This window comes from Chenopodium album, chromosome 12 (genome assembly GCF_948465745.1).
Source record: "Chenopodium album chromosome 12, dcCheAlbu1.1, whole genome shotgun sequence".
NCBI lineage: Eukaryota > Viridiplantae > Streptophyta > Magnoliopsida > Caryophyllales > Amaranthaceae > Chenopodium > Chenopodium album.
In genome coordinates this window covers 15,073,699-15,097,265 of record NC_137845.1, presented here as the reverse complement: position 1 = coordinate 15,097,265, position 23,567 = coordinate 15,073,699, and the positions used below count along the sequence as shown (strand labels likewise).

Below are 23,567 nucleotides of genomic sequence, written 5' to 3'. Positions count from 1 at the left end.
CCTCCCAAAAAATACTTGTATGTCTTATGCTTCAACTGTTAAACTTGGTGAGATAGTCTCATTGCATATATCCCTCAAGTGCCCTTAAAACCCTCTCCAATGGTGAGACTCAAGTGAGTATCTTTACGAGAGAGAGAGTATTTTTTGCAATGTATACCAATAAGTTGGTATCTAAACTTAGCAACTCCAAAAGAAAGTTGCTAAGTTTAGATACTCAACTATACTCAACTTTGAGTCTCATTTGACAAAAAAGTGTGGGGCCCTTGTTAATATTCTAATATATTTTATAATTTATTTAAGTTTTACCTTTTTTATTTTTTAATCTTATAATATTTGAGATTAAAAAATTAATGGATTTGGTGAGCCATAAATTGAAAGTGACATTTGTATATTTTAAGAGAGTCTCACCATTGGGAAATTAGACTTCACATGAGTTGATAAATTGAGAAGTGGGTATGGTATCACCATTGGAGGTAAAAACAACTCATTTTGTATTTCAATACTTAAACTTGAGTCTCACTATTGGAGATGGTTAATACAATTGATGGCAAGGAGATTTACTCTAAATTGAGTATTCTTTGTCCTGAACTCAATGGTCAAAAAGAATAACTTTGTGAAGAGCCGTAGCCTTAGTGATGAAGATTTTGAAATTGCCGAGGAGGGCCGGCCCTCTCCCTGTGCAAACAGACCAACTGCACAGGGCCCGCAATTTTATGGGGCCCATTTTCACTTAAAGCCCAATCTAAAAAAAACTAAAGTCAGCCATCTTGTTATCTCCGCACTCCGCAAGACAATCAATTTACTTTCCAAATTCCAATCTACTTTCCAATCAATCTACCTTCCATTTTCAATATCAAACTTTCCAAATTCCAATCTCCAATTTAATTTCATTACTTTGAATATGAAATTTCCATCACTTTTTCTATTCCATATCTCATTCAATGCTAAATTCTCACTAACCTTCTTACTTTTCCCAAAAATAATTAGTAATTATCTCACTTTCCTCTTCCAATTTTCAATGGAAGAATTAATTTTTCAGTCTTTACCATTACTTCTCTTGATTTTCGTTTATTATCAAACATCCAAACGGCTAATTTTCTTACCATTCATAAATTTCCAAACAATTTCAGAATATTTTACAACTCCTACTCAAAAATATTTTTGGGAGAAAAAAAAATACGATTTATATATTGTTTGATGAGATTTGATCTTTCTGTTTTGGAATTTTGGTTGTGGTGTTGTCGATAACCTTAATTGCTGGGATTTGCTGATTTGGGATAGTTGGATTAATGGATTTCTAACTAAGGTATGTAATTTTTATTATATATATATATATATATGATTATCCTTTCAGCCTTTTTTTTTGTTAATTAAATTTATAACTTGTCTGATTACTGAATAATTATCATACTTCTAATTATGCCTCCTATAACAAGAAAGTATAATTCTGGATATGAGAAGCAGAAGAAAAAGAAAAAATTAGAGGAATTAACTCAATCTCAAAGAAGGGCTCTTGATAAATTTCTGATAAAAGAGCCCCAAGGTTGTTCTGAAAATCCAATTTTTGAGGATGTTAATGTTGAGACTGTTAATATGGAGAATGAAAATTATGCACCTGAGAATGTTAGTGATGAACCCATTGAAAATCTTGTTCCTAAAATTGGTCATGATGATGATTTCAATAATGTTCTTGATAATGAAAATGATGATTTGCAAGATAATGCTAATGACAATGTAGAAGAAGCAAATAAATTTGAATTTTTGTTTGACATATTTGATCCTAGAAATTAGGATGCTCTTGATTCTAGAATGATCGATATAATAGTGACAAAAGGTCCTAAAAGAGATTTTTCAATTGTGAAGGGCCCTAAAGATAAATTCTCTAGACGCTTTACGGCTAATTTGTATACTAGAGTTTTATCAAATGGGGAAAAATGTGATAGAGATTGGCTTGTCTATTCTAAAGAACTTGATAGAGTATTTTGTTTTTGTTGTAAAGTCTTTAAAAAAGGGATTGGTAGAGGCCTATTAACAAACGAGGGCCTTAATTGGTGATTGGGCACATGTTGGTGAGAGGCTTAGGGAGCATGAGACGGGCATGGAACATGTTAAGAATATGACCACTTGGTATGAGTTACGTCTAAGGCTCCAAAAGAATGAAACTATTGATAAAAATGTTCAAAATTTGATTGAGAAAGAAAAGGAGCACTGGAAAAAGGTTTTGAAAAGAATTATATCTATAGTAAAATTCCTTGCTAAACATACTTTGGCCTTTCGTGGTACTAATGAATAATTGTATCAAGATAACAATGGCAATTTTTTAGGTTTAATTGAAATGCTAGCAGAGTTTGATCCCATTATCCAAGAACATGTTAGACGTATTACAAATGATGAAATTCACGTTCATTATCTTAGACATAGAATCCAAAATGAGCTAACTGCCATCAAAACAGAAATAATTAAAAAAATCAAACAAGCAAAGTATTTCTCAATTATACCTGATTGTACACCCGATATTAGTCACCAAGAGCAAATGTCTTTGATCATAGATATGTGGATGTGTCTTCAAACTCTGTTAGCATTGAAGAATCCTTTTTAGGATTTTTAAATGTGAATGATACAACTGGCCAAGGACTTTTTAATGTTTTGCAAAATGAATTGAAAAACCTTAATCTTGACATATTTGATGTGAGGGGACAAGGTTATGATAATGGATCAAATATGAAAGAAAAACATCAAGGTGTGCAAAAAAGATTTTTAGACTTCAACCCGAGAGCCTTACTCCTTGTGGTTGTCATAGTTTAAATTTGGCATTGTGTGATATGGCTAAATCATGCTCTAAAGCAAGAGATTTTTTTGGAGTTATTCAACGCATTTACACAATCTTTGCCAATTCTACAAAACGATGGGACATTTTGAAAGATAATGTAAAAGGTTTGACACCAAAACCTTTGTTATCCACTCGATGGGAGAGCCACGTAGAAAGTGTCAAAGCTATCAAATATCAATTGGCTGATTTTAGAGAGTTTTTACTTGAATTTCCAGAAAAAGATCTTGATTCAAAAATTCAAAGTGAAGCTAAATCCTTAGCAACTAATGAGCTTGGTAATTTTGAATTCTTGATGGCAATAGTCATTTGGTTTGATATTTTATCTGTGATAAATAAATAATGTTAGTAAAATATTGCAATCAAATGATATGTTTATTGATGTTGCTATGGGAAAAATAAAAGGGCTGATTTCATTTTTCAAAGAGTATAGGGAAACTGGTTTTCACAAGGCAATGGATATTGCTAAGATAATTGCTATTGAATTGGATGTTGATCCAATATTCCCTCAAATACGTATAATTCGGAGAAAAAAGTAGGTGGATGATAATAGCAATACTCCATCAGTGGAGTTATCTGGAAAGGATTCTTTTAGAATTAATTATTTTCTTTATCTTGTTGACCAAACTGTTGTTTCTCTAAACAATAGATTTGAGCAATATCAAGAGCATGAACGTATATTTGGTTTTATGTTTAGCTCTCACAGGTTGCAATCATTGGATGAGGCAATGTTGAAGTCATGTTGCAGTCATCTGGAACTTGCTTTGAAGTATAATGAGCAATCTGATATTAGTGGGAATGATTTGTTTGTGGAGCTAAAGCTATTAAGAGACATATTGCCTGATGAAAAAGAAAGACCCATTGATATATTAAAGTTTTTGAAAGATTTAGACTGTTTTCCTAATACAACTATTGCGTATAGAATTCTATTAACTATACCTGTGACTGTTGCTTCTGCAGAAAGAAGCTTTTCTAAATTGAAGTTGCTGAAAACGTACTTGCGATCTACTATGCTACAAGAAAGGCTTAATGGATTAGCATTAATAGCGATCGAAAACGATCTATTGGAGACGATACAATATGAAGACTTGGTTGATGAATTTGCTTCCAAAAGTGTTAGAAGAAAAGCTCTTTTTAAATAACTTTAAGGTTTAGATTAGTATGAAGTTGTATCTGATGCTGTTAATTATTCAAATAATAGTCTGAATACATAAGATTTCTTTTATATATATATTACTTTTGATATAACATTTAAGTATTATAATTATTTTTCGTTAGGGCCCTATTTTATAGTTTAGAACAGGGCCTGAAATTTAACGGGACGACCCTGTTGCCGAGATTGAAGGTACGTGCTCCGAATACTCAATTCACGTGTTGACGTGGACGATATGTTTTTTTTTTTGTTAAAAAAGGTAAGAAGAAATAAAAATTTACGTGGACGGTATGTCTGCAAAAATTCGGGAGTTGTTAAATAACGCCCACATTCTTATCAAAATCGCCCACAAATTAGGAATGAATTTACGTTCTTACCCATACTCAAAATCCTAAACTCTTTCTCTCTTTCACTCTCTAACATCACCTCTTTCTCTCTCCTCACTTAAAACCTCTCAAGAAAACTTAAAATCACCACCACCACCAACCAACACCACCATTGCCGCCGCTACCGCCGCAAAACAACATTCACCACCTTAAATCACCACCACCACCGCACGTTGCAACTACCACCACAAGGTCCACCACTTCAATATCACCACCACCACCGCCCATAACTGCCGAGAATGCCATGGTCGAGGAACGCAGCACGCGCGAGGGAGGAGGACGCAGCCCAGGCGGAGCAGGTATATTTTTTTTCGTCGGAAAAGTACTCAAACCGCCTTGTCTGTGCGATTCAACTGTGGTACAACCGCCCAAGTTAGACGATTTGACCATGGTCAAAACGCCCAGGATATACGGTTTGACCATGGTTCAACCGTATAGTTTGGGCGGTTTGACCACGGTCAAACCGTATTTTCTGGGCGATTTGTCTACGGTCAAACGGTATTGCCTGGGCGGTTTGACCGTGGTTAAACCGTCTTACTTGGGCGGTTTACGTAATTAAAAAAATTTAATTTAATTACATATTTATTTTGCATATTAATAAAATTATATATTTGTTTATTTTAAGTGCATATTAATTAGAAATATGTTTAGGAAATAAAATTATGTAATTGTTTATTTTAAGTGAATGTTAATTAGAAATATGTTTAAGAAATTAAGTAATATAATTGTTTATTTTAAGTGAATATTAATTAGATTTATGTGTAGGAAATAAAATTATGTAACTGTTTATTATTAGTGAATATTAATTAGATTTATGTTTAGGAAAATAAAATAATGTAATTGTTTATTGGTAGTGAATATTAATTAGATTTATGTTTAGGAAAATAAAATAATGTAATTGTTTATTTTAAGTGATTATAAATTAGATTTATGTTTAGGAAAATAAAATAATGTAATTGTTTATTTTAAGTGATTATAAATTAGATTTATGTTTAGGAAAATAAAATAATGTAATTTTTTTTATTAGTGAATATTAATTAGATTTATGCTTAGGAAAATAAAATTATGTAATTGTTTATTATTAGTGAATATTAATTAGATTTATGTTTAGGAAATCAAATAATGTAATTGTTTATTATTAGTGAATATTTATTATGTTTATGTTTAAGAAATAAAATAATGTAATTGTTTATTATTAGTGAATATTAATTAGATTTATGTTTAGGAAATCAAATAATGTAATTGTTTATTATTAGTGAATATTAATTATGTTTATGTTTAGGAAATCAAATAATGTAATTGTTTATTATTAGTGAATATTAATTTAGATTTATGTTTAGGAAATCAAATAATGTAATTGTTTATTTTAAGTGAATATTAATTATGTTTATGTTTAGGAAATCAAATAATGTAATTTTTTTATTATTAGTGAATATTAATTAGATTTATGTTTAGGAAAATAAAATACACGGTTTGACCGTGGTTGGACTGCCCGGATTGCACGGTTTTACCACGGTTTAACCGCTCGGTTTGACCACGGTGGACCTTTTTTTTGGGCGGTTTGAGTTCCGGCGAAAATAAATTACCTCGCGAAGTGGATCCGGCGGAGTACACGGCCTGCCGCTATCACTGTCCGTCATGTTGGCGGTGGTGGCGACGGTGCAATGGTGGTGACGGGCGGTGGTGGTTGTGTTAGGAGAGAGAGGAAGAAAAGGGTAATGTTGGAAGTTTACATAAAATGTGGGCGATTTCGATAAAAATATGGGCGTTGTTTAGCAGTTCACAAAAATTCGTATATAAAATAATAAAAGTACGAATATACTATTCTCCAAAGAGAATAGTCATCTTGCTACGGAGTAGTCTGTATGATAACACATGTAAGACTGTAATTGAAGTTGAACAGCTTTTCCCACTCAAAACGCTACCTTCTTCGGCAAATCTACCCTCTTTAAAGATGGAAGCTTTACAATGTTTCAGGCATTTCAGCCATGTCCCCACCTTTGCTGCATTCCTCCATAACCAATACAACCTCAATAAATCGAAAAACCGATTCAGGGTCGCCGCAAATTTGAGCAGTGATGACGACCCTTTTCTTCAAGCTGCCCTGCATTCTGCTACTCTTCGTTTCCAAGAGACCCATCGCCCAGGTATTCCTCTCCTTAACAACCTTCATTGTCTCCAAATTTTCATTTAGGCTTTTTATCGAACAGTTGGTAGGCTTCTGTAAAATACATGGAAATCCAGGAATCAGCTGTTGTATTAAAGTCTGTTACTGTTTGTTTCAAATGGGTATTTATGAAATTAGGTGTTAATGTTTGTTTCAAATGGGTATTTACGAAATTAGGTGTTAATCTTTATTGTTCTTATAAATTGCTTCTCTATACATTTTCATGGCAGCTGGTTTCAAAGTTGTTTCCCTTGTTGTGGCCTACCTTTAAGTTGAATATGTGATTATTTGGTAATAGTTGGAACTTGAACAAACCATTGTATCAATTACACCCATATGTTCCAGGCTTCCTGCTGCATGAATTTTGATTGATTGGCAAAATTCTGCCTTTGCCTGTCATGTTAATAAAAGGGAGAAATAGATATAAGTTTATGTAGTAGTTTTATGTATTAATTAGTCGGTTTAGTATCGACTGCTTAAGGGCTTGACATAACGTCATAAATATGCCAAAGAACAAAGGATATAACTGAAGTTCAATAAGCTGCAGAAGTATATAAAATTAGTCAATCACTTATCATTCTAAGAAGTGACTGAAATAGAAAATTTAGCAGCCCAAATCCTTTAATGTCGTCTCAATATTCTCTTAATTGTCTTTTATTGTAAGAATTTTTCTTTGGCAATGGTTTGTGGTGCTCAGATTGCGATTCTAACATGTCGGGCCTCTGGCTTTTCTGCATCTGCAGACCCTCTTTTCCATGATCCTTATGTGGCCTGCTTGGTTCCTGCAAATATTCCTGTCTATATGGAGCAGCATGTGCATCCGTATTGCCTTGCTACCAAGTTCATTGATGATAGTTTGCTCCAAAATTTGAGAAATAACGATGAACTGAAACAGGTATGATTAGTCTTAACATGTGAAGCTTTCAGTTCATATCAAGGGCAGTGACTATGTTTGAGGGCATAATGAAAATATGTAGGTTGTTTTATTGACAGATGGTGCCGATACCCGTGTTTATAGACTAACTTGGCCAAGTTCTACATTGATATTTGACATATCACCAGATAGAATCTACTGCAACGTATCTCAGAAGCTTAAAGGTATGTTGTGTGTACATCTGCTGGCCTCTTATAGTTAAGTGCATGAAGATTTCAAATATTGATATTGAAGTTATTAAAATCTTAATGTTTTCCATTCCCAGTAGCCTCAGGGGTGTTGATGTTGCGATAAGTGCTTGTGTGCTATAAAAAATGTTTTGACTTTCTATATCATATTTCCATAATTCCATTTGCTACATTGAGAGTAGTACTCTTCTAATGGCTTTGCTCTTTTGATTTTTGGGAAATTCTATACGGTAGCCTCTAGTTTGTGCATTTTCTATTTGGTGGAATTTTTTATTGACAATTTATTAAGAGACCCTTTACTGTTGCATAATTTTCAAATGTGCCCTTTTTGTGTTTTATATGGCTAACCTAGCTATAAAATGACTATTTCTTAACCTAAATCTAAAAATTACTTACTCACCCCTAATTAACACTGCACCACCACCAATTCCTACTAATTAAACCACCAGAACCATCATCACCTAGCTGTTACCACCATCAATACCATAGCCTAGCTGCTACTGGCTACCACCACCAAGACCATCGCCCACCCACCACATCTAACCCAAAACCACCCTACATTCACTCAAAAACATGCAACTTCTGCTACACCTACATCGTATATCCTTCACGACAACAGAACTTCCCAGCTACTATCACCACCATTGTAGCTATAGAGCACTTACGATTCACCAAATTTGACCCTTGCTGCACCTTAAAAACCTCATCTATGCCCAACTCCCTTGCTACACTCAACCCACACCGACAGTAGCAGCTTGCAAATTGTGGCACACAAAAGCCCCAATTCGATTTAGCTTGCAATTTGTTCAGCTAAATCAATTTCGAGGTGGAATCTAGGCTGGAGTGGGGTGGTTTGGGTGGCTGGACTGTTTCAGGTTAGTGGAGGTGGTGTTGGGGTGAGGTGGGGGTGGGTTTGAGGTGAGGAAAGTGAGGTTGGGTGGTTTTGGGTAGGTGGGGCCATGGGGGTAATTTTGGGTGGTGGGGTTGGGTAGGGTTGCCTACTTGCCTCTGGGTCACTGGGTGGCTGGATGGTGGAGTGGCGATGGTAGCTGGGTGGTGGTAGTGAGTCATCAGGGGTTTTGATTAAACAATTTAGGGGTGAGTTAATTATAGTTATTAAAGTTAATGTTACTCTGTATGAATACTACAAGAGGGGGGAACTCTATATGAATACTACAAGAGGGGGGTTGAATTGTAGCATGGAAAGTTGCCTAACTTTTTGCGGAATATACTGAAGCTAAAGGAACTCAATGACAAACAGAACTTTAGCGTGCTTCTTGACCCTAAACAAGAAGAAAACCATGACCATTTAGGATTTTAAACAAAGATTATTTACTAGAATAGGGCAACAACCTATTACAAGCTTCTGTTTCTAAAAGAACTTCTCTGTTCTCAGTTTCTACTCTGAAGCACTAGGCCTGTCAAGGAACTCTTCCTATGTGTCTTTACTTGAAGGCTTCCTTTGCTCCTTGAATGTCTCCTTATAAGGACCGAGTACGCATACCCTGTTCTCAAGCACCACATTCTAAAACACTCAAGTAGTACCTTTATATAAGTTTGTCTTGTGTCATCATCAAAACATCAAGGTGAACAGTTAAATAATGAAGATGAACCAAGAAAACATGGGTTAGCCCATTTAAGGATAATTAGTGCACACATTAGACTTATACAATTCTAGGAGGTCACTATAGAATATGGCAAAAAAAAATTCCACCAGATAGAAAATGCAAAAACTAGAGGCTATCATGTAGAATTTCCCTTGATGTTTTTTACTTAATAAATTTCATGAATATCTTGGTGCAATTTTCCATTTTATAGAAGTTTTTATGTATCATAAATCTTCTAATAAACTCATATATCTTGCAGTCTGCCTGTGTATTTCTTTAACTAGAGGATTGTGCCTTGAGTCTTGACATGGTTTATCAAATTTTAGATATTGGTGCTCAGATCAGTAGGAGCTGCTTATTGCTTCATGTTTCACTAGAGTCTTCTAACATACAAGAAGTCCTGCGTAAGAAAGGATTTAATGGTAACCGCCCCAGTATATGGGCTCTCCAGGTTTTAATGTCATCGACATTTGTCTGTCTTTACCCTTCTTGTTAATATAGATCAGTGCATTTTATTGAAGTAAATGTAATTTTTCCTCTTCAGGGTCTGCCTTCAATGACATTGACAAGTTTTGAAGATATTCTATCTGTTGTCAGTAGTTTAGCCATGAAGGGAAGTTTTGTAATGGGAGAAGTCCCTGTCTGTTTAGCAGAAACTGAAGTTGAGCTGAAGGTAGTAACATTATTCTGTCATGCTTGCTTTGAACCTAACTTACATCCTTTTCTCTATGAAAGACTATTTGTTACTTTTCATTCATTCCCAGATCAGTCATGAAGAATGGATGCACAAGCTTTTCATGCGCCATGGATTTCAGGTTCATGTGATCGATTATACAGATGTGGCTAGAAGTTTGTGTAGAGATCTATCAGACGAAACCTCTAGCACTATACTCTTTGTTGCAGAGCATATGAGATTTTCAGATGATCAGGTTAGAGCGCATATGATCTTCCATTCATACTTAGTTTCACCTGTGATATGGGAGAAAAAAGGGAAAAAAGGGCTTTAATGTGGAATTGGCTTTGAAATACTGTAATATATGTGTTTTTCCCATCAATAATCAATAATCAATCATCAATAATAACTATATACTAAAAGACACACCAAAAATGACACGTGTCATTTTATGGTGTCCCTTAAGATTTTTTTTTTTTTTTTTTAAAAAATTGTATTTAATTATGTACAAAAAACTTAACATTGAAAAGAAATATTGCATAAGAGATAATGAATAATAGTGTGTAAGAAAATAAATCTATTTACGGGTTAAATATATATTACCTAGATATTCATTTGGTTAATAGGAAGAAAATGATATAAATTTGGAGTTTTTTTTTTTTTTTTGTTTTTTTTTTTTTTTTTGTGTTACACCCGGTTCACCCTTTAGGCTAATACTATTCAGAGATCAGGTGTCAGGTGGTTAGGTTTCAACCCTCCTAATTATTGTTGCGGGATCGAACACTACAATCCTCCCTACCAAGTGTAGTCTCATTGCACCAACAACCAATTGGTATTTGTATATAATAGTTATAGAAAATTATCGTGCATGGCACGGGACCTAACCTAGTTCCATTTCTAAGATGAAGTTAATAGGATTGGATCATGTGTTTTACATACAACTTTGTCATTTCACCTAGATGAGGCACAAGCACAAGTGCACAACTCCACAACTAAAGATAATGGGATATAAAATGAGACATACGGAGTATAATTTGATAAATTATCTTTACTAGTATCTGTTAAAATGTCGTCGTAGAAAAAATTACCTGTATTGTAGACTTTGTCCAATGTTTGCCTATGAAGTTATGAACTGTGATTAAAATATTTTCTCAAAGCAATAGAAGCGGTGCGGAGTCTTGAGTTGAGAAATTGAGTTAATATATGTTTACTGAAATACCTTAAATTTTTCTTTTTTATTTTTTAATACATTGTACTAATATTGTTGGACATCTATGCAGATGGAAATGTGGCGAAGTGAATTTCAAAGGACTGAAGAGGAAGCCGATGAAGAAGGGTTTGAAGATTTGTAAACATATTCAAGGAGTTTTCAGTTATTAGTTGTAACTTGTAAGCATTCAAACAATTTTGAAGTCCAAAAAATATTCAATTAATTCCGTCCTGCAATTTTTAACTCAAATATTTCATGATCGTTAGACAATTTCCTTATCAAAAACTATGTGGCTGTATTCAGTTCAATTTCAGTAAAAACAAATTGCAATTAGTAAAAATAAGTATTTTTAAAGAACGAAATAAATAAATAATCTGTTTATAACATGTCTTTGTTAAAAAAACAAAAAAAAAAAACTATTTAGTAATGGAGTATAATTTTAATTTTAATGTGGTTACTCACAAATACAAACGACATTTATATTATCCAACCAGAATCAAAATACTCTCACTATATTACAGTTACATTGGTTAACTATAATCAGTCATTGACCGACTAGGTTTGGCTAATATGAGAGACCTAGCACATCGCATGACTAAACAACTAGTATTAGAAAGGAAAGAATTCGGGAGACGAAGAATTAAAAAGGCAGGAATGCATACAAAAGTGAATGCCATGAATAACCCGTAAACTACAATTGATTTGGTCGAGGTAATATTGTTCAAAATGAAGAATAAACCTGTGAAGTATGCACCTACCAAGCTCACAAGGCTAACCAGAAGATAAAAGCCTCCGAATTTGAGAATCAAAGGTTTTGAAATTCCAATAACCTTATAAAAAGTGCTTGAGATGAGTGTTAAAGCTGATATTAGTGAAAATAGAAATGCTATAGAATTGGCTTGCATAAACGATTTGAAAGACACACTGTCCGAAAAGTATGGCAAGCCGGTGTCTTGCTTGTATCCGCCAGGAGGGTTGTATATTGCTGTATAAGTCACGGTGATAATGATCGTTGCTAACAACAGAAAGAAGTTGGATTTTTCATAGTAGGCCTTTATGTTTCCGTCTTTATCCTTCTCTTTTGACTGCTTCATCTCCTTTTCTTTTTCTTCGTTTCTTTGTTCATCTATTTTACCTCTCATGAACGTTTTCCCATTGGCGTTTCTAAGTACTATGTCTATATGTTTGATCTGCATTACAATCATCAGTTAACTTATTATTATTCCTTGTATTTCTTATTGTATGTAGTGTGATCATCAAACAAAAATTTGTTTATTTCATACTCCCTTTGCTTTTTATACATATGAATTCAATGATTTTTTTGTAGATGATTTTTATTTTATTCATTAGCGTACAAATAAGGTTTAATCATAATCAAATTAACAAAATCCTGAGCACATACCTGCTGTTTAACCACGGAGTCGTTTTTAAACTGATATTGCAGATTCAGCTCATACAAATCTCTAGCTGTAAACAATTCTTTGTTGGTTGAGTTGATATCAATATGTAATTCATGCACCAAACGCTCCACGATTACGCAATGAAAGCCTTTGATAGCCAAATGAAGTGGAGTGTTGCCATCATCATCACAGTATTAAGTAAATCTTTAAACTCTTGCAGCTTCAGCAAATAATTTACAGCATTCCAATGACCTGCTTCTGCTGCTACATGAAGAATGTTTTGACTCTTGCCATTCAACAAACATATATTGGCACACTGGAGCAATTTGATAGTGTACGGGATGATACCGGTAGTAATATCTGATTAGCCGGTAATGTCTTTTAATACCACTAAACAACTGATTAGTAAGAAATCTCAAATATCCATAACGGCCTTTCTGAACGGCCACGTGGAGAGCTGCTTGAGACCACGTAGGCACCTGCTACCTACAAGGTCGGTTTGCCACCTATCGTTATAGGTGGCACCAGCTTGGTTGTTTCTCTATATATACCCAAGCAAATGTTCACCCAAAGGTACAATCTTTTTCTCTCTCTCTACATCTCTAAAACATTTTCTCTCTCTTCACTCTTTCTTCTTATCGGATTGTTGACTTTAGCATCGGAGAGGTTATTCCCGGATAACCCCCGGGTTAGCTTATCTGTGTTGACTGTGCAGGTGCGTAATTGGACGGTAAACCTTTACCAACCCACGAAGATTATCTGTACCGGATCACACCCGGAACAGTTGGCGCTAGAAGGAGGGGATAGTAATAACTTCTATCGTCCAAATAACCTTCGCCAGTCATGGAAGAAAACCAGGAGCACGTAACACCGATAGCAGAAGCTGAAAACCGTCAGTATGGTAGTAATACTCTGAATGTCAATGCAAACAAAACCGTCAATGCAATACCCGAGGTTGAAGTGGAGGATGAAACTCATCTTCTCCACAAGAATACTGTGAACACACCGGTAACACCTGAACGAAGTCCCGGATACCGGACCCCCTGGAGGAATTTACCCCTGAGGAGTTAAAGGTAACGGCAAGGGTAATGAGAGCGATGTCCCGGAAAAGAAAGGAGGCTGAAGCTGCAGCCAATAAGGGGCAAGTTGATACGCCGGCCATTCCCGTGATTGTGAACCTGGCGAGCCAGTTCAACCAGGCAGACCAGCAACCGCCGCCACAGCCCCAGAATTGGGAAATAATTGTCCCAAGTGAGCGTCAACCAACTCATGGAACGCAGATAGAGGACTCAGGGTCCCGGCAACACGAGATCAGTAGCGGGCCATTAAGACGTACAGCCAGAGCTATAGTCAGGCCGAGAGTATCACCTTTCACCCAGGAGGTACTGGATCAGCAAATGGAAAGGATAAAAATGCCGGCATGTACCTTTGATGGCAAGGGAGATCCCAAGCGATACGTAGCGGCGTTTGAAAGCCATATGTTGCTTTATACCGACACCGACGCGGTGTGGTGTAAGGTGTTTCTGACAACACTTACGGGGCCAGCCTCGGATTGGTTTTCCAATTTGGAGAATGGATCAATTGATTGCTTCGATACCTTGGTCGAACTGTTTACCGGTCAGTATATTAGCAACAGTGCAAGGCAGAGAACTTCTGGAGAGCTTATGTCGGTCAGGCAAAGAAGAGATGAGTCCCTTAGGGATTTCATAAGGAGATTTAATAGTGAGGCTAATACGATACCAAAATTACAGCAAGAAATAGCTGTAATGGCTTTAATGAACGGTTTGGGAGATAATGATTTCAAAAAATACATGGCAAGGAAGTCGTTCCCAAACTTAGGCGTGGCCTTTGGCAAGGCCTATGAATACATAAAAAGCGAGGAGTTGTTGAAAACCAGTAACCAGATAGCAGCATTAGAGCCCTCTCGAAGACAGAATGACAGTATTGCGTCTAATACTTATGCCGGTGGAATGAACAGACAACAACAACAACCAAACCAGCAAAGAACCGGTAGGCCACCAAGAGGTCTTGGCCGGTACAACAATTACACGCAACTGAACACACCTAGGGCCGCAATATATTCAATAAATCAGCACAGAGAGGAATGGACACGACCGGCACCAATGATAACCAAGGGTCGAGACACGAAGAAATATTGCATGTTTCACAGGGATATTGGCCATTATACGGAAGAATGTACTCAGCTGAAAGAGAATATAGAAGACCTCATTAGAAGGGGCCACCTATCTCAGTACCGAGCTCAAGCAGGGCCAAGTCGGCAGCAAGCCCCGCAACCCGGGCAAAGTGAATATCGAAGGCAGGGTGATTCGTCCATGCAAGATGACACCTACCGGCGCAATCACAGCGGAGAATACCGTCAAGGGAGCAGTGCGCCAGGTCACAAGATTACAATAGAGGTTATTACCGGTGGTCCGGTGCATGGGGGATCAGTTAGCGGGGCGAAAAAGAGTCTGTCTGAGCACAGGCACACGGTAAATGCATTGGGTGTGGATGAACGACCAAGGCCTGCGTCTATGCCGTCAGTATCCTTCTCGGAGGCAGACGCCAAGGGTTTGGTATTTCCTCATGATGATCCATTGGTTCTAATTCTGACGGTCAATGGAGCCAACATCAAACGAGTGTTGGTTGATGGAGGGAGCTCCGCTAACATCCTGTTTGCAAAAGCATTTGACGCAATGAGAATAGGCCGGAAGTACCTGACTCCGGTATCGTATCCCGTTATCGGTTTCAACGGATCCACAGTTAGGCCGGAAGGAAGTATAGCCTTGCAAGTTAGAATTGGCGAAGGCATGGCGGCCAGGGATGTTATGACGGAATTTTTAATAATTGATGTGCCCTCAGCGTATAACACTATTGTCGGTAGACCCCTGATCCATGATGTGCAGGGGGTAGTTTCGACATATCATTTGACGATGGTAAATGTTTCAAATTTGGGGAGGACAGATCGCGTTAGAGGAGGTCAAACAATGGCCAGGGAGTGCTATGTGACAGCTCTAAAGCAGCCTAACCGACAACCCCAGGCTAATCAGGAAACGCAGAAAAGGGGGCGAACCATATCTGCACATGACTTAGCAATGGAGAACTTCGACACACGCCCGGCAGCAGTTCCCCGCCCTTCGCCGGGAGGGGAGACGATAGAAATTGAGTTGCAACCTGGGGTATCGGGGAGAACCGTACGAGTTGGGTCCGACATGGATGTTGATACCCTTTGTCATCTGGTGGAACTTTTACGGGAGAACGCTGACGTGTTTGCTTTCTCGGCAGATGAAATGCTCGGGATTCACCCAGATGTTATAGTACATAAGCTGAATGTGGATAGAAATGCCAGGCCGGTTAGGCAGAAAAAACGTAACTTCTCGACAGAAAAGATAGAGGCAATACAAGCAGAAGTAAACAAATTGCTAGCGGCGGGGTTTATTGAGCCTTGCACGTACCCTGAATGGTTAGCAAATGTGGTCATGGTAAGGAAGCCGTCAGGAAAATGGAGGATGTGCGTGGACTTTACAGATCTGAATAAAGCCTGCCCAAAGGACTACTACCCACTGCCCCGAATAGATAGGCTGGTAGACTCTACTTCCGGCCATGCTCTGCTTAGTTTTATGGATGCTTTCTCGGGATATCATCAGGTCAGCCTGTATGCACCAGATAGAACGAAAGCGGCGTTTATTACTGATGCCGGAGTATTTTGTTACAAGGCAATGCCATTTGGGTTACGAAACGCCGGGGCAACATATCAGAAACTGGTAGATAAAGTCTTTGCAAATCAGAAAGGAAGAAATGTAGAAGTATATGTTGACGACTTCATCGTAAAAAGCCGGTTAGCCACTGATCACGTTGCAGATTTAAGGGAGACATTTGAAACTTTGCGTCAATACCGGATGAAGCTCAATCCGGAAAATTGCGTCTTTGGAGTTCGTTCAGGGAAATTCTTGGGGTTTATGGTTAGTGAAAGGGGGATAGACGCAAATCCCGACAAAATAGAAGCTATACTTAGCCTACCACAACCAAAGTCAATAAAGGACATACAGAAGCTTACTGGACGCATGGCAGCGCTGACAAGGTTTATTAGCAAATCGGCTGATAAGGCCTTACCATTCTTTGTCGTCCTCCGGCAAAATAAAACATTCGTTTGGGGGGAAGAGCAAGCAAAGGCGTTAGAGGTGGTCAAAAACCATCTAAGGTCCCTTCCAACCATAGCACGGCCGGAACAGGGAGAAAGCCTGCAATTATACATCTCGGCATCTCCAAAGACGGTTGCAGCGGTGCTGATAGTAGAACAAAAGAAAGCACAAATGCCAATTTATTTTGTGAGCCATGTCCTGAACGCGGCAGAGAGAAGATACCCTCTGATAGAGAAGATTGCATATGCAGTGGTTATAGCTGCAAGAAAACTTCGGCCATACTTTGATGCGCATACCATTGAAGTGTTGACAAATCAGCCGTTAGAGAAGTCTCTGCAGAAAATGGAGACGTCAGGAAGATTGCTCAAATGGGCGGTAGAGTTGTCGGAGTACGTTATAATTTACAAGCCACGAGTGTCGATAAAGGCTCAGGCATTATCTGATTTCATTGTGGAAACATCCTACACCGAAGAAGAAGAGGTCAATGGAGTGTGGAAGGTTTCTGTTGACGGCTCCTCAGCATCAACAGGCTCCGGAGCCGGTATTGTCATGATATCGCCGCAAGGGGACATATTCGAGTATGCTATCAAATTCAAGTTCAAAGCCTCAAATAATGAAGCTGAGTATGAGGCAGCACTTGCGGGAGTACAGTTATGTGTTGCGGCTGAGGCAAAGCGGATAAAACTCACGACTGACTCACAATTGGTAGCAAGTCAGTTTGACGGCACTTATGAAGCAAAGGAACAAACGATGATGGCCTACTTGGCCAAGTTGAAAGCAATAACGGCTAACCTGGAAACGTTTGAAATACAATTGGTGCCGAGAGCAAAAAACACACAGGCAGACGCCTTGGCAAAACTGGCAAGTTCAAGCTTCAATGATCTGGAACGTACTGTAATGGTGGAGCTTCTGGAACGCAAAAGTATTGCCCCGACAACGCTCCAAAAGAAGTGAATTGCGTGATTAACGGCCAAGAATGGTATGATGGCGTGCTGGCCTACAAGGTGCATAACGTCTTACCGGCGGATAAAGTAGAAGCCCAGAAGATAAAGAAGGATAGTATCTGGTTTGTCATGTTCAAGGGAATGCTGTATAAAAGGGGGTTCTCGCTACCATTGCGAAGGTGTATATCGGCCTATGAGTCAGCTAGGCTGATAGAGGAAATCCACGAAGGGGATTGCGGAAATCATGCCGGAGGCCGGTCAATGTCCTTGGAAGCAATGAAAAGAGGGTATTACTGGCCAACAATGAATGCTGATACTTTAGCGTACGCGAAAAAGTGCGATAAATGTCAAAAATTTGGGCCGGCGATTAACCAGCCGCCAAACGATTTGACACCAATTCTAAATCCGATACCGTTTGCGCAATGGGGAATGGACATTGTTGGACCTTTTACGTCAGCAACAGGGAGCAGAAAATTCCTGATAGTAGGGATTGACTACTTCACCAAATGGATAGAGGCGGAACCGATAGCAAAAATAACAGCGGGTGAGGTTAAGAAGTTCATCTGGAAGAGTATATTCACCTGATTTGGCCTACCGGTTGCAATGGTGTTCGATCACGGCTCCCAATTTGATTGCAACCCAGTTAAAAACTTCCTCAGCATATACAAGGTAAAATTTGCATACGCGGCCGTCTGTCATCCTCAGTCAAACAGCCAGGCGGAAGCCGCAAATAAACAGATACTAACGGCACTGAAAAAGAAAGTAGAAGACGCGAAGGGCTTGTGGGCAGATCTGGTACCGGAAATATTATGGGCAAATAGAACGACAACAAGGGAAACTACTGGGGAGTCGCCGTTCAACCTTGCTTTCGGCTCAGAAGCTGTCATTCCTGCTGAAGTAGGACTCCCTACGATTCGTGTTCAGCATTTTTGTGAGGATCAAAATGACTTGCTCCTAAGACAGCAATTAGACTTCTTACCTGAAACGCGGCTTACGGCTGCCGTCAGATCAGCGGCATATAAAAGTCGCATGAGTCAAGCATATAACAAAAGAGTTAATTACCGGCCCCTGGAAGATGGAGACTTGGTCCTTCGTCGAACGGCCGCAACGGGTAGAGGGAATGCAGATGGCAAGCTCATCGCAAACTGGGAAGGCCCCTATCAAGTGTATGAAACGGTTCGCCAAGGATCATATCGGTTGATGACTTTAGAAGGAGTACCGTTAAAAAATGTTTGGAATACAAGTGTCCTCAAGAAATACTACGTTTAGTACCGGCATGACATGTAGTCATGGTTTAGCTTTTTTCTGTTAGTTCTTATTTTGTAGACAAGCTCCATGCCTGTAGTTTGTTTTGACAATTTTGGCCAAGGCCGTTAATAAGAAAAGTATGTACTATAACATATGGAGCCATCCCCTACTTTCGATATGATTTGACAAACAGCCTAGCTAGCTGTCTCTTTCATTCAAGTGAGGAGGAAGGTTGGATAACTAATGCGCCTCAAGGCGAGTTGAAATTGACGGTCTGATCCACTGTCAATACTCGGCCTGCTAAAGGCTGCATATATATGAAAATACCGATAATACCAGAGTGATAAGGATTTCCGAAATCAATTTCTAAGGAAATTAATTGCGGAAATCGGGGGCATATGCCTATTATGCCTGATATGCCAATATGTTGGAATCAAAAAGTTGGAATTGAAAAAACAAAAAAGGCCGATAATTTATTTGAACTAAATACAAGTTAAGTAGCAAAGTATTGTAAAATTTAGCGTACAGATAAGCAAACAAGTACGCAATTTTAATATAATTATGGAAATCACAGGAAAAAATAATAGTATCAAGATAAAGAAAAAATAATAGGGCATTAACGGCGTTTGAATGGATACAAAAAAAAAGACGTGTGGATTTCTTTCAAACAAAGATTGACGGTAAAATCGTTGGTAAGTGAGTACGACAGAAAAACAATTTAGTGGTGTGCAATCAAAATACAGTCAAGCATTATAGATATTACCAAGTACAGATAAAATTAATAAGTGTTAAACAGAGATAAGATAAAAATTGTCAGAACATACAGGAAGAAATTCGACAGCCATCACCCAAAAAAGACAAGGGTCGGATCGGCCAAAATACAAAGTTTAAAGAAATTGTTTAAACAACAGCACGAGAAATATAGCTCAACAGTGAGCCTTAACGGTTACAGACAAAGAGGACCCACATGATTCTGGTGATAGCTGCCCGCCCCATTAATCTTTCTTCGTCTCAGGCGCCTTTTGGGGGACAGCTTTAGAGGTGCCGGCAGCCTTGTCCTCACCGACAGGACTGGCGATAATGGCATCTGCAAACTCCTCTTCCGGCAGATCACGCGGGTCAAGGTTCTTCATCACTTCAATTGGAGGAGGGTTTTCAAAGTAGTCTCCTTCATAGCTGGTAGGGGACAGGTGCATATCTTCACTATAAGCGTTCTCAACTGCCTGCCATTTTTCTGCATCCCAATTTTCGGCCTTGCAGACACAGCGGTGCGCAGCTACCCATCCGCCAGCGTACCGGTCCACCAGCAAGTTCCGGTAATGGTCAGACTGCATGAACCGATTGACTGCTCGACGCCTGATACCGGGCCTGTCCTCCTCCGCCTTTTTCAAACTCACCTCCAACTTCGTTTTGGCCTCCTTCTCTGTCTTTAGCTGCAGCTCGAGGTCGGTAATTCTCTTTTTCATGGATTCCTGGATGGCCAGCTTAGTGTTCAGAACAATCATATTGTTCTCCAACGTTTTGACTTTGGCCGTCAGTGTATCCTTCTCTCTGATAGCAGCTTGTCGGCCGTCATCGCATTTTTTAAATTTTGCCTCGGCCTGATCATGACAGCGCTGATAGTATCGGTACATGTGTACCACCTCCACCGCCGAGTTGACAGTCTATAAAAGAAAGAGAAGGATGGAGAAAAAAGTTGTTATACAACTGTGCATAATTATTATATAAAAACAATAAAAGTAATAATAATGACAAATAATAAAAAATAAAAAACAAGATAAAAATATAAATATATACAAAGACTATCGTACCCGGAGCATGTCGTTCATCATTTGGCCGCAAGGAGCGATAAGCTTGTCAACAGGCCTATCTGCCGGCGTGGCCAGATCCTTCAGCACTCTCCAACCCATGCTCCCGCCGCTATTGGGGTCATCGAAGATAACAGACTCCCCCCTATTTACATTAATGCGAGGATGCCACGGCTCGCCAGCACTGCCGCTAGGAACTAAAAACTCCTCAGCCACTTCGGCAGGCACCTTCACATGGGGAACCTCGATATAGTCCCCTGTCTTCACAGGTATGAAGGCATTCTTGCTGCTAGCAGACTTGCCCGACAACCGATTTTGTCGGTCCCTCAGAGAAGATTCATCTGCCGGTACCTGCTTATCAGTCGGAACAACCTTCTCCGCAGCAACAACACTTGCCTCAGTAGGCTTGCGCAGAGTAATATTTAATCTTCTGGTACCGGTAGGAGCATCTTCATCCAAATTCACGACGTTCAAATCCTTGAAGGCCTCTGACGGCTTCTGCTGATTTTTAGCGCCTTCATCTTGTTTTTGCTTTTTGTTCTGGTCACGGCTTGAGAGGTCGCTAGATCTTTTCTGGGCATTTGCCCCGCCTCTTCTGACCGGAAGAGTGCGAGGAATTCTGGTCCTACGTTTCTCGTTAGAAGTCATGTCTTGTCGTCTTCTTTTCTTCCCTTTCAGAGCACGGGTGCAGTATACAGGTAGTGTGTCGTAACCGTGTTTTGGGTTTGGAGGGCACTGAAATTTCACCCTGCCGTCAGGATGTAAACCCAAGTTGGCAAAATCTAACTTGTTAATACCTGCACCACAGTAAGCACACAAGGAATAAATACGGGTAACAGGGTTGTGAAACTTAAGTACTCTAAAAATCGAGATACCGACATGGCAGTCAGTAAAACAACTAGTTCTGGGCATCGAAATATTTCAATAAAAGTATGTATATGTAAAGTAACGATAATAAAAAAATGGTGATAACAATATACATATAATAAAATAATAATAATGATGATGAAAATGATGAAACGAAACAAAGCTGTTAATATGAGAAGAACCATACCAAATTCGTCAGTCCAGCAGAGACCGACATGAGACAAAGGGGCGTTACCCAAGATATAATTACAGTTGGGTAGCCACACCCCCGGCACAGCTTTGTTCTTACTACCGGCCTTTACATATGTACAATAAAAAAATTTACAAGCATACTTCTCTATCTCACCTAATCTTCTACGCCTAATGGTATCAAACATGCTATAAGCAGGATAGAAACACCTGCGAACTCTGTAGTCTTCAGGAACACTTAGAAAATAGAAATTCTCCATCCAACCTTTACAACTGGTCAGTTTCGGCCAGACTGTACATTTACCACGGGCCGTGAATAATGACCAAAACCCTGGTGACTGACTATCTCTCTTTAGCCAGTTAAGAGTGCGAAATAAGTGCAAAGTAAGAGGGAAGTCCATGAATATCATAACCCACACCAGTGAGATAAGGTTACGGATATCAATGGGCGTTAGCTGCGCCACACATACATTCCAAGCCCTGAAAATTTTCTCGATAAAAGGATGTAATGGAAACCGTAAACCATACTCAAGATGTTTTGCATATACGACTATATGACCGTCAGGACAGTCAAGGGCAGTTTGACCCTCCTCAGGTAACTTCAAATCATAGCCGTTAGAAAGGTTGAAGAAGTGAGCACTGATACGGCAATATTCTTTCTCGGTAGCCTTCTCGAGCCATTCTGGGTCAACTTTCGTCGACACAACCTTATACTCGGCCTTTAGTTCAAGAGGTTCTCGGTATTTTGGATCGTCATTTTCAGAGTCATACCCTTCATCCAAACTCTCTTCTTTCAAGACGGCATCGCTTCTTTCAGCGGCCTCACCCTCCCTCACTCTTACTCCCTGCTCACTCACCTCGGTATCCTGACTGCCATCCCCACTACCGGCTTCATCAGATTCCTCACCTCCACTCCCACCTACACCCTCATCTTGACTGTTGCCTACACTCTCCTCATCCATATCCTCCAAAGACCTCTCTACAGACTGTACATGCTCCTCACCGACATCAGAGGTTTCCTCAACCACAGGTTCTTTACCTGCACGGTGTTCAGAGGTTTCACCTTCCCCAGGTTGGTAACTAATTCTTTTGGTTCTCGGCATCGCCGTTGTTTTACGACCTATCTTGCCTAAGTTTGATCCGTATTGAATAATCTCGAAAGTAGACTCCAATTGAGGACAAATGCTTATCGGGGAGACTGAGATGATCTCAACGTCTTCTAAAATATTAGACCAGGTAGGCTGATAAGAGTTTTCAACTTCTTTCACTGGAGCTGGGGACAAGGGTGCAAACGGGTCAGCCTCGCCGGCCTTACCCGAAGTCGAGTTTTGAACAAATTCAGGCATAAACTTAACAAACACAACCACAGATACAACACTAAGGCGAAACAGGCAATTGACACTCTAAATTACCAAAATAAACGAAAAGTTAGGGCTCTTTACCTCGTTGAACCGATTGAACTTCGCAGAACAGAACTGACAGAAACACTGAAGTGAGAAAATCGAGAAAGTTATATCTTCAAACAAGCAATTGAAATTGTTCTCCTCTTGATGATGCAAATTGATCGACGAAACCCTAAGTGTGTTCGCAGAAAAATACTTCGAAGAAATTTTTTGGAAATAAAGAGCAAATGAGGGAAATTGCTCATTTTCAAGCTTAAATACCCCCATGAACAAGGGCAGTTGAAGTGACAGTTTGTGCATGCAATCCAACGGCTGGGGAAACACGCCTTTTCATGAACTAAGACGCAGGATGAATGACACGTGCCCCACTCAATTTTTAAGTTTTCCCGCCCAGGCCAATTTTGGAATTTTTAAATTTTTC

The 23,567-nt window shown here is 39.0% G+C and overlaps 3 protein-coding genes and 1 pseudogene across 3 annotated transcripts; all 4 read left to right on the top strand.

Annotated features, from left to right (window-relative positions):
• Positions 1-1,419: 1,419 nt before the first annotated feature.
• On the top strand, positions 1,420-3,969 carry LOC145570954 (uncharacterized; annotated as a pseudogene).
• Positions 3,970-6,190: 2,221 nt separating this feature from the next.
• Positions 6,191-11,394, top strand: LOC145572112 (O-methyltransferase 1, chloroplastic-like). The gene is made up of 7 exons (XM_081631136.1): positions 6,191-6,513; positions 7,277-7,428; positions 7,511-7,631; positions 9,589-9,713; positions 9,807-9,935; positions 10,027-10,191; positions 11,216-11,394. The coding sequence occupies exons 1-7, from the start codon at positions 6,321-6,323 to the stop codon at positions 11,285-11,287; spliced, it is 957 nt and encodes a 318-aa protein (XP_081487262.1). The 5' UTR covers positions 6,191-6,320; the 3' UTR covers positions 11,288-11,394.
• Positions 11,395-13,642: 2,248 nt separating this feature from the next.
• LOC145570953 (uncharacterized) lies at positions 13,643-17,641 on the top strand. Its single transcript, XM_081630069.1, has one exon. The coding sequence runs from the start codon at positions 13,643-13,645 to the stop codon at positions 17,639-17,641; it is 3,999 nt and encodes a 1,332-aa protein (XP_081486195.1).
• A 593-nt stretch (positions 17,642-18,234) lies between these two features.
• On the top strand, positions 18,235-18,900 carry LOC145570952 (uncharacterized). The gene has a single exon (XM_081630067.1). It carries the CDS (start codon positions 18,235-18,237, stop codon positions 18,898-18,900), a length of 666 nt encoding a protein of 221 aa, XP_081486193.1.
• Positions 18,901-23,567: the final 4,667 nt, after the last annotated feature.